This window comes from Diprion similis, chromosome 6, assembly GCF_021155765.1.
Source record: "Diprion similis isolate iyDipSimi1 chromosome 6, iyDipSimi1.1, whole genome shotgun sequence".
Taxonomy (NCBI): domain Eukaryota; kingdom Metazoa; phylum Arthropoda; class Insecta; order Hymenoptera; family Diprionidae; genus Diprion; species Diprion similis.
In genome coordinates, this window is record NC_060110.1 from 18841120 (window position 1) to 18856960 (window position 15841).

General features: G+C 36.4%; 4 protein-coding genes across 5 annotated transcripts; 3 read left to right on the forward strand and 1 right to left on the reverse strand.

Annotated features, from left to right (window-relative positions):
* The first annotated feature begins 25 nt into the window (after positions 1-25).
* Positions 26-3065, forward strand: LOC124406689 (tetratricopeptide repeat protein 8). Of its 2 annotated transcripts, none has more exons than XM_046882216.1 (9): positions 26-242; positions 375-567; positions 753-885; positions 968-1112; positions 1192-1440; positions 1624-1799; positions 1868-2039; positions 2135-2341; positions 2504-3065. In XM_046882216.1, exons 1-9 carry the CDS (start codon positions 141-143, stop codon positions 2618-2620), a joined length of 1494 nt encoding a protein of 497 aa, XP_046738172.1. In that variant the 5' UTR covers positions 26-140; the 3' UTR covers positions 2621-3065. The 2 variants fall into 2 exon arrangements, with proteins under 2 accessions (XP_046738172.1, XP_046738173.1); XM_046882217.1 differs by having other exon boundaries at positions 83-242; positions 365-567.
* Positions 2644-4999, reverse strand: LOC124406690 (protein YIPF6). The gene is made up of 7 exons (XM_046882218.1): positions 4858-4999; positions 4514-4645; positions 4174-4252; positions 3877-3919; positions 3635-3766; positions 3325-3482; positions 2644-3136 (listed from the first exon to the last, which is right to left on the reverse strand). Exons 1-7 carry the CDS (start codon positions 4885-4887, stop codon positions 3021-3023), a joined length of 690 nt encoding a protein of 229 aa, XP_046738174.1. The 5' UTR covers positions 4888-4999; the 3' UTR covers positions 2644-3020.
* A 389-nt stretch (positions 5000-5388) lies between these two features.
* Positions 5389-6771, forward strand: LOC124406616 (coiled-coil domain-containing protein 134-like). Its single transcript, XM_046882083.1, has 3 exons — positions 5389-5772; positions 5879-6088; positions 6415-6771. The coding sequence occupies exons 1-3, from the start codon at positions 5622-5624 to the stop codon at positions 6765-6767; spliced, it is 714 nt and encodes a 237-aa protein (XP_046738039.1). The 5' UTR covers positions 5389-5621; the 3' UTR covers positions 6768-6771.
* A 2440-nt stretch (positions 6772-9211) lies between these two features.
* Positions 9212-15277, forward strand: LOC124406889 (chitin deacetylase 1). Its single transcript, XM_046882550.1, has 9 exons — positions 9212-9446; positions 12922-13028; positions 13123-13234; positions 13333-13460; positions 13595-13800; positions 13952-14247; positions 14339-14585; positions 14663-14854; positions 14979-15277. Exons 1-9 carry the CDS (start codon positions 9398-9400, stop codon positions 15079-15081), a joined length of 1440 nt encoding a protein of 479 aa, XP_046738506.1. The 5' UTR covers positions 9212-9397; the 3' UTR covers positions 15082-15277.
* Positions 15278-15841: the final 564 nt, after the last annotated feature.

Here is a 15841-nt window from a genome sequence, read left to right on the forward strand (position 1 = left end):
TTTTTCTCTTTGTCAAGGACAGAAATAATCAATATAAATGTGTCCAGCAGAACCAGGCATGATACTTCTCTACCAAGCGATCAATATTAGTCTCCACTGACACAACAAAACAGAAAAAAGTTTATATTGTTTTTTGGACAATGGATCCCTTATATTCAGCAATTAGTCTATTTAACAGACGAAAGTACGAAGAATGTACAGCTATATGTTCAACTCTGTTAAAAAAGAATCCATTGGATCAGGTGAGTCACTTGAAATAGCTATTAGTAATTATATTTTAATCGTATAATTTACACATATCATTCAATAAATTACATACAGTAATTAAACATTGTCTTCAACTACGTGATATTAATAATAATAGTTTTATGCAGGCAATCTGGATTCTCAAGATGCGCGCATTGACGCTTCAAGTATACGTGGATGACATTGAAGGTGAAGAAGAAGGAATAGCAGAAAGTATTTTAGATAATGATACTATTGCTGCTATGCCTCGACCAGGTACATCACTTAAGAATCCAGGCACCTCACTACCTGGACAAGGTTTTCGCCCAAAAACAGAATCAGGTTGACATTTCGCCATTACATTTAATCTATGTGACCATAAAATTTTACCACGAGTTTTAACAGTTTAACCCTTAAGGGATTCTCTAAAATCGATCACGGAGTTTGTCGTTTAATGTTACGAGTATTCCCTTAATAATATTGCATCAAAAATGTTGAGTCAAACGATTGTTATTCCATTGTTGAAGGTAGACCAGTAACAGGTGTAGTTCGACCCGCAACTCAGTCTGCAAGATCAGAAACCATGGAACAAGCTTTGAGAACAGCTAGAACATCAAAAACAGCAAGACCAATCACTGCGAATACTGGGCGCAGTATTAGGTCAAACACATAACAAAGGCCACAAATTTGATTTAGTAATATTTCCTGTTTATATGCTTGCATACTAACTAATTATTTTCAGACTTGGCACAGCATCAATGTTGACAGAACCTGACGGACCATTTATTCAGCTATCCCGTTTGAATATATCAAAATATGCGGCTCAACCTGGTATTGCCAAACCTTTGTTTGAGTACATTTACTATCATGAACACGATGCGAGATATGTAAGTGGAGAATGGGATCGTACTGTCTTATGTGCCAACTCTCCACAACATTTATGGATCAGCTTCATTGAAATTTCAGGCTCTTGATTTAGCAGTCCAAGCAACTCAAGCGTGTCAATTTAAAGATTGGTGGTGGAAAGTCCAGTTGGGTAAATGTTATTATGCCCTTGGACTAACTCGAGATGCAGAGCATCAATTCAGATCTGCTTTGAAGGACCATAAAACCATCGAAACTATTGTTAGATTAATAAGGGTATATATCAGATTAGATCAGCCATTTGCTGCATTGGATATTTGCAAAGGAGGTCTCGATTATTTTTCAAATGAAGTAAGTGACCTTAAGAAGCGATCACAGATAATAAATTAATAACCTATGATACCATCAGGTATCAAATTCAAAATTTTTTCCAATGAACTACACCTACGTAATATTTCGAAATTCATCAATAGATATTGAATGGTATTCCAAGACATAAATTAGAAATTTAAAAAAAAAAAAAAACACCAACAGGTAACTATTTTGACCGAAATGGCTCGTGTTTTTGAAGGTTTAAATAACATGCAAATGTCTATAAAATACTACAAATCTGTACTGCAAGAGGATGCAGCACACATCGAAGCTATTGCAAGCATTGGCATGCATCATTTTTATAACGATCAACCAGAAACGGCATTACGTTATTATAGGTAAGATCAATCTTCTGTTATTTCATACAGTTTATTTTCAAGTTCTCTCAGAGATATTTTATTTACAGGCGACTTTTACAAATGGGCGTTTTTAATGCTGAACTCTTCACCAATTTGGGCTTATGCTGTTTTTACGCTCAGCAGTATGATCATACAATATCATGCTTTGAGAGAGCACTCAATCTTGCAACAGAAGAAAACATCGCTGACGTGTGGTATAATATTTCTCATGTGGCCATTGTAAGTTTACATAATATATACATATGTATGTACGGTATTCTTAAATCTAAAACTTGTTTCCACATCTGTTCAATTTATTATCTTTGAACTTCAAGAGTGTAGGTGACATACACATGGCACAGGAGTGTCTGAGATTGGCGATTTCTGCAGACAACAGTCACGCTTTATCTTACAACAATCTTGGCGTATTGGAATCTAGAAATAATAATGTAACAGCTGCTCGGACATATTTCCATGCTTCAGCAAATCTTGCTGGCTATTTACATGAGCCACACTACAATAGTGCAAAGTTAGCTTACGAGGTATGCTTTTAATGGCTGATGAAACGGATGACTAGGCAATGTATCAGATTCTTGATTGAAATGTTCATAATTTAGAGTGGTACTTGAATATCACTGAGATCAAAGAAACTATACTACAGTATAATTTCAGTTTATATTATGTTTGATCTACTCGATTGACAGGTCGGAGATTTACAAACAAGTTATATTGTTGTCCAAAGAGCACTGCGAGCATATCCGAATCATCAGGAGAGCAGAGAACTTTTCCAGAGGTTACAAAGGCATTTTTCGTACATCTAAATAGTAGGTAAAAAGAGATAGAATTTCGTGTTGATGTCTTTTTTTATTGGAACATTTGATTTATACTTATTCAATAGTTATTATCACTATACACGTTAATATTATTATTTATATAATAAATATTATATATTTTCATTGGACATTGAAAATAAGATACTTTTAAACATAGAAAATGCAACGTTGAAAATTAATGATCACGTTTGATTATTCAGGTGTTCAAAAGGGTTCAGAGGCTACATATCTTTGAAGGAAGATTGTAACCACATTTAGAGAAAGACACAACAGGCTTTAATTTTCAATTAAATTTGCCTGTAAAATCAGTGTCAATCTTTTATTGGGCTTTGTGCAGGTTTATACAGTCTTGAAGTCAAAATCAATTTTACTTTGTGTTCAAGATTTTTCACGTGGTGTGTGATATCACTAGCCACGATATGATAAAGTAAAACAAAAAGATAGGGTAAACTGCTAATGCTTTTCTTCCTGCTGGCTGACTATCCCCTAGAAATGCCATGGAAGCTGAAATATGATAGTTTAACATGTAATAACGTTTCTTTAAAATTTTAGGACTCTTAAGACTATTTTGATACAGGGGCTAAAACATTTTTACTGTGGTAAAATTATTTCTTCATACTGTACAAGCGAGCTCTAATAATACATGACTAGTAAATTTATGACAGAATGGTAACTGAAACTGAAATACTCACCATATGTAGCCCAGAGAAACCCAATTATCGTAATAATAAACCGTAGAATGAACCACACAAGAGTTTGTTCTACTAACAAAATGATTCTGCAAATAATGAGAGCAATAGTTGTTGGTAGTAGGCAGTAGCCTAGAACGCAAACACTTTGAAAGAAAGATCTGAAACATGAGAACGATAATAATAAAAGGATGCTATCAAAGAAGTGGCATTTTCAACATTACTTTATAGCAAGTTCAACAAAGTGAATAAATGCTATAGTAATCCTATTAATCTTCTGACTTAAATTATTTGAATATTATAACTGACTTACATATTGCCTCCTAACAATTTAGAGTTAAGGGTGACGATCATAGATCCGATCCAAACAATAACAAATACTTCAGCAAATTCTGGGCCACCATCATTTTTGTTGATTACATCATCATCCGATCCTTGGAGAACCCTGTCGAAAATGATCAAGTTGATTATTAAATTATACACTCTCTTAGGGTAGATAGTAAATGAGCAACTGAAATTTGAAATAGGAAAGAATATGATTTGGAACTAACTTACATCGCCATGAATGTACAAAGTACCAGAGGTCCCCAAAGATCCCCTAAAGACATGGAGAAACATTAAATTAATTACAAATCGTAATCAGCGAGTGTATTTGCTAATTCAGCCGCTACAGGCAACTTTAATTTTGTAACAACAGAATAACGATGGTTGCCAATAATAACTGATTTTTCGTATAAGACACAGGCTACCCATCAACTGTTTGAAATGGAACCGTAACTATTTTTGCAATTATCCGTAAGCGCAAGGTTAGTGAATAACCTCACAGTTTAACAGCTGTTCAAATACACATACATTCTTTGAGTAAGCTCTTCTTTTCCTTTGGGTATAGTACATGATAGAATTTTTTTCCAACTGCTCGAACATCTCTGAGCTGAAAGAAAAATTTATTTAAATTATTTGTACTTTTTATTCATATCGCATTTGCAGTGCGATTCTGAAAAAATTATTCGAGGTGATATAGCTTAACCGATGTTGTGATTTTGTAACTTATGAAGATGTTTCATGATAAGCAGTCAGAAGGCAGTTCAATGTTTCGAAGAAATTAAGACTTCAGTATTAGAAAGCAAATTGGAAAAGTTATTTCAGGCTAGGTTTATAGAATGGAGTAAAGAAAATTGACCAATCAACTAACAATAGTGTCTCTAATCGGTTCGTCAAGGGTGTTGAAGTCGGGTTCTCCAATATTCGCTTTTTGTCTGGTACCAACTGTCATCTCTCCCTCCACGTGTTGTGGATCAACAGCGTACATCGTGTCATCATACATCTGTAAAATAAAATTTTATGAAAATGACACATCACTGAATGAACCACCAGTTGTTATATCAATTTATTCATTTCCAAGTAAAACGATAGCAATCCGCGAAAATTGATGGTGCTCAATTTAACACATTTTACGGAATAATAGTATCAGGAAAATGCACATTCAACACAATCTACTTCGGGTAATAACAAAATTTATTTAAATAATATACGAACGTCAAGTTTCGCCTCCCCCATGGTGGCCATATTTGTTGCCGATGTGTTAAAAACCTGAAGCCCGGTTTACATTAAAACACGTAGTCGATATGATGTCTTTGTAATATCATTGTAAACGGACTTGAGAGAGCCCATGAGTATGTATGTAAGACGGTAGACAGAGTACTGAATTTTGATTTCAAAAATCGTCTCTCATACCCAGGTTGTTTTCCAGATGGGGCTTCCGGTAAATAATAACTACGTCATGTGTGTGATATGTTTTATTTCAACCACTATAGTTGCAGTTCGCTATGGAAACCATGCCCTGAATTATTCACTGCTTACTGTAAGTCCGGCAGAGCACGGTTCGGTAACCCATATGCGCTCACATTTCAATTAGATATAGGGAAATTAATTTCAAGGAACGTTTTCAAGTCTGGCGCTACTGAATGGAAGACAACAAAAATCCGACCGTGATGCCGTGGGCTCTGTCAGGATTTATTATTTTTACGTGTTCAGTGCGGCGTTGACTGAACTTCAGTCAACGAGCGTGGTACCCAGCATCGTCGCTACATTTTCTGTGTTCGTTCCTGGTGCTGATTGCGCCAATTCCAAGATGGCCGTATTTGAAATATACCCGTGCACATGTGTAACCTGTCGTGTTTTTGAACAGATCTTTTAGTACTTGTCGAGACATAGCACGAAGATATTCATTGTACGTAACCGAAGGGTTTTCCAATATAGATTTCCATGCATGTAAATAACATACGCAGAACTCTCGCAGTATGCAGGCACCGAAGATGATCGCTTTTTATCTTCCTATATTTGTCGTATCGTGCACGGCGCAGGTGCAAAATACGACGCAGGCCGGACCAATCAGCGTGGAGGAATCTACTGCTGGCAATTCAGTTCAAACTGATCGGAACGAGCTACTTTGTATCCTTCGATCATAACGTCATTGACACTAATTCATTTCATGCTCACCAAAATTTTGTCTTGTATACGTATTGATTGACCCTTGACCGAATATTTGATCGCATAGTTAAAAGACTCTTTGCCCGGCGGCGTGAGGAACATGTAGAGGCTGTTAGGGGAATAAGGAAAATGGAAAATTATGAAAGACAGTATAAAATGGTCATGATATTGGCTGAAAAAGTTTTCGCCGTTATCCAGACAAGCCGAGATATTTTAGAAAGGGCTGAATTTGAACCCGGCAACACTCCGTTTCCAGAGGATGCAAATCTGCGAGATGGTAGGGTAAAAATGATATCGATTCCAACATAACGCTGGACGCCACGTAGCCACTAAATATTGTAAAAACTTTTCTGTGTCACTGCGTTTTCATATTTTCATAGTTTATCAATAGCGATCAGCTGATGCTATTCTATTTACTAGTCAATTGAATTCCGCATGCTCATGATTTGGATCATGAATTGTAAGCCCGTTTCGCTGTAATTTACAGTGAGTACTTGAACCTGTGTATTCTAAGAGATCTAATAACGTTTCGCTGGAACTGATAATGCTTAACATTTATGTGATCCGTTGGTTTAAACCAATTTTGCTCTATTGTAATTGCAGCTCTATCCAATATTTTGGAAAATACAGCCCTATTTGGCGACATAATCCTGCATTTACCAGAGATTAGCCAAAGGGTGTTAAATACACAGCAGCAATGGGATATAATGATGGAGTGGTCTTGGAACTTCGCTAATCAAACCAGACACCTGCTCGACAAGTCGACTAACACAATGATTCATTTGGTTGGTCAGGAGCTTAATATAACAACTCGCGAGCCTGGGTACTTTAATCCATATTGGTCAAATGCTGCAGGAGAATTGACTCATAATGAGGAGACAAGTAACAAGCAAAAGAAGAGACCGAAAAAAGAAAAACGAAAAAAAGGTCCAAGAATGACGAAAATGGAATTGTAAATTGGCAAATTTACGGACAATGGTACGGAATCATAATTTAAATGCAACTTCTTTGTGAGATACTTCCTGTAAATACCTAATTTATAAACTATTCCAGAAAATTTTAGGTGCATGCAAATAAAACACATATTGAACTCATTTTATAAAAAATTCAATATCTATAGGAGCATGTACTCATCTAAAGTACTGAGACTTCGCTAATTGATTCATGTAAAAATCAAAGCCATATAGGTATACACTTTCTGAATCAGATTTTTTTAAGCAGAATTGTATCAGTCATTGCTTGAGAATGATACTTGCGTTAGTGAGTAGCATAATAATTCGAAAAAGACTAGTTTAACAGTAGTGGATAATAAATGATTGTAATATAATTAGGTACGAATGCTTACAATAAGAGCCTTTTGAAAATTGAAAGGCAACAATGAATAAATGATGGAGTATTCAACATGTAGTATTGTGCCAAAGATGGTGTGAAAACTGTCATATTTCATCCTTAGATGAAAACAGAAAAATTAAAGAATTTTCTTACGTACAACATTAAACGTTTATTTCGTGTGAGAATTTAAAGAAAACGTTTCGTTTCATCAATTACGTTCCTTCACATTTATACGAAGTGATTGGATTCCACTACCTCTTATAATTAGCCTATGTACAACAACGGAGGAAGTAACTATCGTTTATTACGTAGAACGGCATTCTAAGCAGTGAGAAAGCTTTCTATACAATCAGAATATCTGGCCTACAACTTATTTAGGAATTCAAATTCCCAGCTGGCCCTAGAAATTTCAAGTTTCTCTGGCAGTCCCGATTTCTCCAGTGTCTAAGGTCCCTCGACATCTCTGAACGACGTACATAGGTATATGATACGAACGTGACACATTCGTGTCGTAAATTATAACTCGGCTGCACATAAGTGTAAAATACAAACCGATGTATCATGATACACTTACGCCGAAAGTAAAACACAGAAAATCCCGAAGATTATCGGCTTTCCAGTGCAACGAAAAAATTTTGACAAATAAAAAGATGGTTGAATGTAGGGATCGCGTGCTACGTGACGATCCATTCGCAGTCGCTTTTGTTCGATGAGTAAAATTTCTCTTCTTCTTAAGGATCCCGGGTTATTGCCGAGTGCCTGAAACTTGTCGCGTGAGTATGTTACTTACGCGAGGTGGATACAGTTGGTAAAATAAACGAAGGATTCAATTCACTCTCACAAATGGCTTGGCGTTCGAATATAATATACATAATACATACTTTCGATTTTCAAGCACGGTGACCTTAAAGTATTTTCGAGATGCTTCGGGACGAATGCGTATGTACTTTCTTTTACTTCTTTTTCGTAGTCACTACCAGTCAATGCAGCTTGTGGAGATACGTTGTCAAACAGGAATTATCGATTTTTTCTTATTATACCGATACCTTATAATGGACGAATACAGAGAAGTAATATTATAATGATGTTCTTCCACGAATTTAAGGTATATATACATATATATGTATATATGTATGTGTATATAACATCATTAATAATATTACTTATCTGTATTCCTCCATTATAAGTTATTGGTATAATGAGAAAAAATCGATAATTCCTGTTTGGCAACGTATATCCACAAGCTGCATTGACTGGTATTGACTACGAAAAAGAAGTAAAAGTGAGTAATGTATATGTATATATATACATACACATTCTGTGCATAAATACAAACGTGTATGCACAGGACTTGAAAGCCGGCAAATTCCACAGCTCGTATTATGTTCTGTTCTGAAAATCGAAAAGCATTTGATAAAACTTTCCACTATTGGTGAGAATCTCATCAAATTATCAATCTACACTTGTACAGGTTTAATAAAGATACGCATTACACTTATTCGGGAAGAGGTGCCACAATTTCAGCCTTGAACTTGCCCTCTTAACGTTCCTGAGTAGTTACGAATTTTTTTAGTTAAATACTAATTGAGCCTTGACTTCCGACTTGAAGTAAAATATCGATTTTATCTCGAATACGCTTTAGTTTACTCAATATTAGAGTTACTTTGAAACGTACTAATTTTTTTTTGAAAAATCGTTACTTGTGTGGTTTTTCTCACAAGTTTGATTTCGCAAGGTTTCAATCGAGTTCGCGAATATCCAGAACTTTGCATGTGGATTTGAGTCAAATTTGATAAGTTTTCCCTCAAGTTCGAGAGGAAAACATTCACCAGGCTAACTCTCATCATATGTACCGGCAAAATCCTGCAAAAATTGTGAACTTACAGTAATTTTGGCGCAACGAACAGTACGTACATTCAAACAGGTGGTGCTAGTATATATTCACCGAAATATGTATGCGTACCTGGCAGGTTCAGGTTCCAATAAATTTTGTCTCTTTCATTAGCAGTAGAGACAGTAGAAAGTGGTCAGCCAATCGTTGCCCGTCAAGGCGGCGACGGGTGCACCGTGAAATCGTGAAAGAGGGATCTCCCGAGTCTTTCCTGGCGATTCGAATCAGTGTTGAGCGAGCTGTTATTCCGGATAGTTGTCAAGTTAGGAAAATAAGTGTTACTGGAGAGTGACTAGAGGCTATTATTAGTAACTGTTTGTCAAACAATCGAAAAGAGATCATCGAAGAGGTTCGAGAAGAGTTATGAAGCTACCAGGATCGGTGCTTGTATGCACCGCATTACTGGTTACAGGTGAACATCTAGTTTTATAATTACATAATTACCATTTTTTATTTTCTTAATTTTAACGAAGTGAAATTTGTATTCGGACAGTGTTGAGCATTTTTTGCGAAATATAATCACAATTTCGTTGAAACTACAAGATTTCTGAGATGTTATACCGAATGTCCCTGATAAGAGGGAAAGTTACGCCTGTAGACTTCAAAGACAACTGCTTGTCAGGAATATATTTCGCTCTGGAATAAATGTTTTTCTTCTTTTGCATTTATATAGTTGTATATTATTACGATCACAACGTGGACGTTGGCACATTGTTTCAAAAATTTCTAATTTCGATTTTATCTGGCTTGAAATGCCTTCGAAAACTTGTTCCGGAATGGATGACCATGATATTTACGTGAGATGTGGTCAAAATGCAGCGATTATTTTCATATTGATGCAACACCTGCTGCAATGCAGTTTAATCTTTCAATCGGAGCGTGATTGATCGATACATGACATGATACCCTTAGCTGACATAATGGTATACTCGAATATCACGGTTTGTTGTGTAATTATCACGGCACGTAGCAAATAGACTTCTTTATGAATTTATTTATTAAATCTCGAGAATGCGCATGAAATCGTCAACGCTTTCCAATTCGGACGCGCGCCATTGCATGACTCTTTGAACGCAGCGAATTCCACACGAAAATTAAAACTCCGCACGTGTTTGAAGAGTTCAGCATACAATTCGCAAAAGTGTGAAATGCCTAATTAATAGTGGAAGATGGAATCCGACACTGCGCCAATATTGTTTCCCGGATTTCACTCCGAAAGTCTAGTAATTGTTCGGGAAGTAGTATAGCTTTTGGTAATTTTCGTATTCTTACAAGCTTGCAGAATTATTTACATTCTTGTATTTGACACCCATATGGAAGTCACGCGCAATGGCATATGTATAAGTTATAACGGTATTGTCGCCTCTGGGCACCTGCAGGTATATACTGTGTACCTACAGTCAGAAAACACATCTATCGTACGTAGATTTGTGCCTTCGATTTCCACTAATATACGCACATAATTTAAAAATGCCAAATAATTATATTATTCAAAGTATAACGATACTATTCTGAAATTTACCTAATATGATTTCCATATTCTGAACCAGTCCAATCTGTAAGTAAATCAGTTTTAGTCTAGAAAAATTTACCTCTTAAACCCGTAACATGATGTGCAAAATGATGGCATCTTTTTTCAAGCCAACAGCTTGGTTTGTACGTTACAGACGATCACAGTGAAACGTCGACGCGTACAAACATCGCTGATACAAAAATGCCGGGAGAAATTAGAATCCATTACACGTACTCTCTGTTTGGCTGTCACTCCTATGAGGATTGGTTTGTTGAACTTGTAGCTGGAACTAAATCCATCCTTATCCATATATTTTGCGGATCACAATCAGTACGCAAAAAATTTGAATATCGTGGCCTTTTGAAGAATTTACGGTAATTCTACTCAAACATCGATCTTTATGGAATTTTGGTAAAAGTTATCCTCGTACAAGTCTTTAGGCAAGCTTCCAGTTTTATCTGCTTTCGATTACATATACAGACGAGTATTGTACGTATAGTTTATAGGTGGTAGACGATCGATCCGTAGGTATCAGACTTTCTAAGAACGCGTCTACATATCGGTATCCATACAAGATTTCTCTCTTCAATTCCCAATCACGATTTTGGGGATGTACCGGAGACGATTAGCGTTAATTGCTTCTTCGAAATAAAAAGTAGAAATTAAAAGATGTCTTGTATAAAGTTGCAACGAAGCGGGCCCTACGAATCGATTTCGTTACGTTAACGTCGTTAAGACTGTGATTAAGCACCGCGCATTCGATATAGCTATAATAAAATATATCCTGTGCACGAAATGTGTATGCAGGCACAATCATTGGGGAAACCGAAAGAAGCCTCAGTGAAAACTTTCTCGAATTTACGTTTCGAATTCTTTTTCCATCTATTTAATATCCTGAAACTCTATTCTAATCGACGCGAGGATTGTTTATGTGAGGAAATTTCCACTTGAATTTTATCCAATTTATGAACAATATGGATTCAACTCGACGCGGTATTGCGATCGTGATCGATTACCAAGGCTGCAAATTATACCGTATATGTGAATGTGAGCGAATGAATGTCACTTTATTTCACCTTGCACTCGACGGAATATGAATCTACTTTGAAGGTATAGATTCGAGGAGTTGTAGATACAGACAGTTTTTCCAGTTATATGTAGCTTATTACAGTTCGCCGAAAGCGTATTCTCGAAGCATTGGAGAAGCTTTCTAATTTTCACAATCATCGAAATTTCAAAATTCCCAATAATTTATATTACGATTCTGTCGATTGTGGCCATGCGGTGGATTTTTCCCTGTGACACGTCGATGTATTCATTTATGCGAAACGAGAAAAACATTTATGGATATAATTTACGTATTACTAACTAGCAACGTGAGTGAGAATATCGGAATTCCGAATCGACGGACTCAACAAGGTTGTTTTATCGTCGATTTATGCATATAATGTTATTGCCGCGAATCTGATAGCCTTGGATTAAAACTGCGGGCGAATAATGTTGCTGACCATCTTATATATCAATTGTACCCATACCTATATTGCACTCCTCGTGCATGTATGCACGCGTATGCCCATAAGACAGTGCGAGAGTCACAGAATGATAAATAAAATGACATGATAATCATTCGTGAAAGTTGAGTATATCTTACGAAGCCGGTTACTCCTTTATAGATATACATATACACGCGCATGACGTACGCATACTTACAAAATACAGAAACCGCACACATCATCCCGGCTGCTACTGGGACGCACTATAAATTTCGTGATAGCGCAAGCACCTGTGATTTGACTTGCTAAATTTCGAGCCTTGACATTTATATAATATACAAATGGTGATTTCTAGGCAAATTGCGAATTATCTTGTATTCTCTGCGGTAGCTAAATTCAAACGGAGAAAGACCCAGTCTCAAAGGTAAAGTGAAAATATATATTCAATTCATGTTGAATCGAGGGGAAATTTCGCTTTACTAATATGTATTGGAATGAATGTACGTACGTCAAAACGGAAATTTTAAATTTGTGGTGTTTCCTCATTGAGGTGCCAAATCAAATACTGTTTGAGTGTGAAGACGGTATCAGCACGGTATACATACGTAGACATATGTATGCACACATTGTACATATCTGCGCGTAGAAAGCCGGCAGGCGATCATTGATGTTAGAGAAACTTAAAGTTTGTTTATCAGGAAATCAGGTGTAGTGAAATTGCAAATACATATTGGAATCGCAAGTATAGATCGGTTGACGCAAGCAGGTCAAACTTGTTCTTCTAATCGCGTTACCATCTTTGTATAAGAATCAATTTCCAACCGGAGAGGAAATTGAAATAATCACGCATCTTTGTCATTTCTTTTTTTTCGTTCCTACAGTTTGGGCTGAAAAAAGCGTCAAGTTCAGCGATGAGCCGTTTATCTGCCCGGAGGGTCAGGGAAATGGTAATTTCGCCGATCCGGCGACCTGCAAAAGATTTTATCAGGTACGACGCTAGTTAATTTTATGGTACCGACTTGTTTCAACCCGATATTCTTTTCTTGATAATATTACTAACAGGTAACGTTTATCTCATGCAGTGCGTAGATTCGTTTCCGTACCTGAACAGGTGTCCCTCCGGGCTACACTTCGACGATATCAGCAAATTCTGCACATTTAAAAATGAAGCAAGATGCGGTCCAATTCCCGTTAGTAAGTAAATCTGGAATATTCGTACTCGCATGATTTCAAGTTATAGTAAATTTTCAAACGACTACAGGGTACATCGTTTTTTTCTTATGTGATTACAGCTCCTGCACCAATAACGGAAACGCCTATAGATCTAGCGTTAAAATGCGACACCGCGAATTGTGAATTACCGTATTGTTTCTGTTCCCGCGATGGAACGATCATTCCTGGGGGTATAGAACGTGAAGAGGTAATTTTAATTGAATAGCTAATTGTGGCATTATATTATCGGGCAATTTTGATTCACCATTGGCGTAAATTCTTGTCAAGTATTCACAATTACGTCATGCAAATTTTTATATTAACACTGGTTGAATGTTACAGACACCACAAATGATTTTAATGACTTTCGATGGTGCCATAAACCACAATAACTTTGATCACTATCAAAAGATATTTGCGGAGGACAGAGTGAATCCTAATAACTGCCCGATAAAGGGGACGTTCTTCATTTCACACGAATACTGCAATTATAACATGGTCCAAGGCCTGGCGCATGACGGTCACGAAATTGGTGTTGAAACCATATCGTAAGTGGAAGATTTTCAAATGGTGTATACATTCATTCCACATTTCTCAACTAATTGAAAAATTTCACTAATCTATTTTTAAATATTTTGCTTTATGTACGAAAATATTTCTCCTTCAGAAACGGCTTATATTACTTTTTATGATTTACAGTCTTCAGAAAGGTTTGGAGGACAAAGGGTACGAAGAATGGGTCGGTGAGATGATTGGTATGCGAGAGATTTTGAAACATTTCAGTAACGTTACATCGAGCGAAATGGTTGGTATGCGTGCACCATATCTAAAGCCAGGTCGTAACACGCAGTACAAAGTCATCGAAGACTTTGGGTTCATATACGATAGCAGCATTGGTATTTCACCGTCAAAAATACCAATCTGGCCGTATACTCTTGACTACAAAATTCCACATGAATGTAAAGCTGGAACTTGTCCTACTAAAACGTTCCCAGGCAAGTAATGTATTAATAAGATGTAATGCTGTTAGCGATCATTAGCACTGCGAAGAAAATATTAACTGAATTCATATTATTTGAATGTTAGGTGTTTGGGAATTGCCTCTTAATGCTCACTACGTAGAAAGCTACGAAGGTGGACATTGTCCGTACTTGGATCAATGCGTCTTGCACAACCATGATCCTGATGATGTTTTCGAGTGGCTGCAAGAGGATTTCAATCGTTATTATGAACAAAATCGGGCGCCTTACATGATGCCGTTCCACACGAATTGGTTCCAAATCAAAGAATTGGAACGAGGTCTTCATAAGTTTGTCGACTGGGCACTCACATTGTACGTCTTGAAATGGCTTTGAAGGCTTACTTTGATGTTCTGTGGGATACGTTTAAAAGAATTGAATGTATTTTCAGGCCTGACGTATACTTTGTGACAGGCACACAAGTCTTAAATTGGATGACTGATCCTACGCCATTGAAAAATTTGAACACATTTGAAGGATGGGGATGTAAGAAGCGGGATAATGTTCCGGAGCCAATGTGCAATAATGCTAATAAATGTGCACTTGATTTCAAGCCCGCAGAAGCCAATTTTACCTCAACTAGGTAACTAAATAATGGTTCATCAATTGAAATAAAGCATTTTTGTGATTCTTAATTGAAACACTTCTCTTTAAATGGATGAATAGAATATTTCATGATTGTCTGACCAATCGTTGATATGTTACAGGTATCTAGAAACATGTAGAGAATGCCCAAATAAGTATCCATGGTTAGGCGACGCTAAGGGCACTGGATTATTCAATGACAACTACAATCCAGAAAGAAAATAGTATTCCTTTGCACCCGATTTCCGATTGTAAGCTGGGAGGAGGAAATACATAACGGTTATGTGACGCAACAATGAAATAGTTTAAGATGATTTAAGAATATCTATTACTATTTCACACTGCATAGTGCTCAAAAATTTGAATGTCTGTTTCCAACAATCAGCATACAAATATTTAATAATAAATACGTACGTTAATAGTTGACGAATTTATTGAATTAAGTTCCAGTCGATCTAAATAAGCATGTACTCTTGTAGAATTAATCTGTTCGAATTTTTCTAAAACTTATTGAAAAGTTATTTTCTCATGGTGAACACCACAGATAAAATCCCATTTAATAAGCTACTTCATTCAAGCTCCTTGTTAAAAAATATGTAAGCTGCTGTATCAATATGGTACAACACTTGTATGATATATTTGATGCAGGGAGCTCTATACAGTAATAATGTTGCAAACTTTAAGTTTCACTCAGCACATGGCTGTCAAATAATTTGCTTGTTGCTCAAGCTTGGAGCAGTTAATAAGATAATTTCAACCATTATTCATTGTCAGATTATATCGGAACCTTTCAACACCTTTCCCACGAATAATTTGTGAACATGTTAGGTTTAACGGAACAAGGTAAGATAAATAAAGTTCAAACAGAGATATTCCCCACTAGACATTGTGCGGATTATTTACGTACACATTACTGAAGGTAAATCAAGCCCTCTTGCTTCGCTCAAAAAAATAGATACATACACGTGATGAAAATTGATTTTAC

Bases quoted from the DNA above. Each gene is read 5' to 3' on its own strand.
- LOC124406889 (XM_046882550.1), top strand. From the start codon at position 9,398: ATGAAGCTACCAGGATCGGTGCTTGTATGCACCGCATTACTGGTTACA. The intron at 13,029-13,122 runs GTACGACGCTAG...TATCTCATGCAG, and splicing joins CCTGCAAAAGATTTTATCAG to TGCGTAGATTCGTTTCCGTA. The intron at 13,801-13,951 runs GTAAGTGGAAGA...TATGATTTACAG, and splicing joins ATTGGTGTTGAAACCATATC to TCTTCAGAAAGGTTTGGAGG.
- LOC124406616 (XM_046882083.1), top strand. From the start codon at position 5,622: ATGCAGGCACCGAAGATGATCGCTTTTTATCTTCCTATATTTGTCGTA. The intron at 5,773-5,878 runs GTATCCTTCGAT...TTGATCGCATAG, and splicing joins TGATCGGAACGAGCTACTTT to TTAAAAGACTCTTTGCCCGG. The intron at 6,089-6,414 runs GTAGGGTAAAAA...TTGTAATTGCAG, and splicing joins GGATGCAAATCTGCGAGATG to CTCTATCCAATATTTTGGAA.
- LOC124406690 (XM_046882218.1), bottom strand. From the start codon at position 4,887: ATGGCCACCATGGGGGAGGCGAAACTTGAC. The intron at 4,646-4,857 runs GTTCGTATATTA...TTTATTTTACAG, and splicing joins TGGGGGAGGCGAAACTTGAC to ATGTATGATGACACGATGTA. The intron at 4,253-4,513 runs GTTAGTTGATTG...TTTTTCTTTCAG, and splicing joins AACCGATTAGAGACACTATT to CTCAGAGATGTTCGAGCAGT.
- LOC124406689 (XM_046882216.1), top strand. From the start codon at position 141: ATGGATCCCTTATATTCAGCAATTAGTCTATTTAACAGACGAAAGTAC. The intron at 1,441-1,623 runs GTAAGTGACCTT...AAACACCAACAG, and splicing joins TCGATTATTTTTCAAATGAA to GTAACTATTTTGACCGAAAT. The intron at 1,800-1,867 runs GTAAGATCAATC...TTTTATTTACAG, and splicing joins ACGGCATTACGTTATTATAG to GCGACTTTTACAAATGGGCG.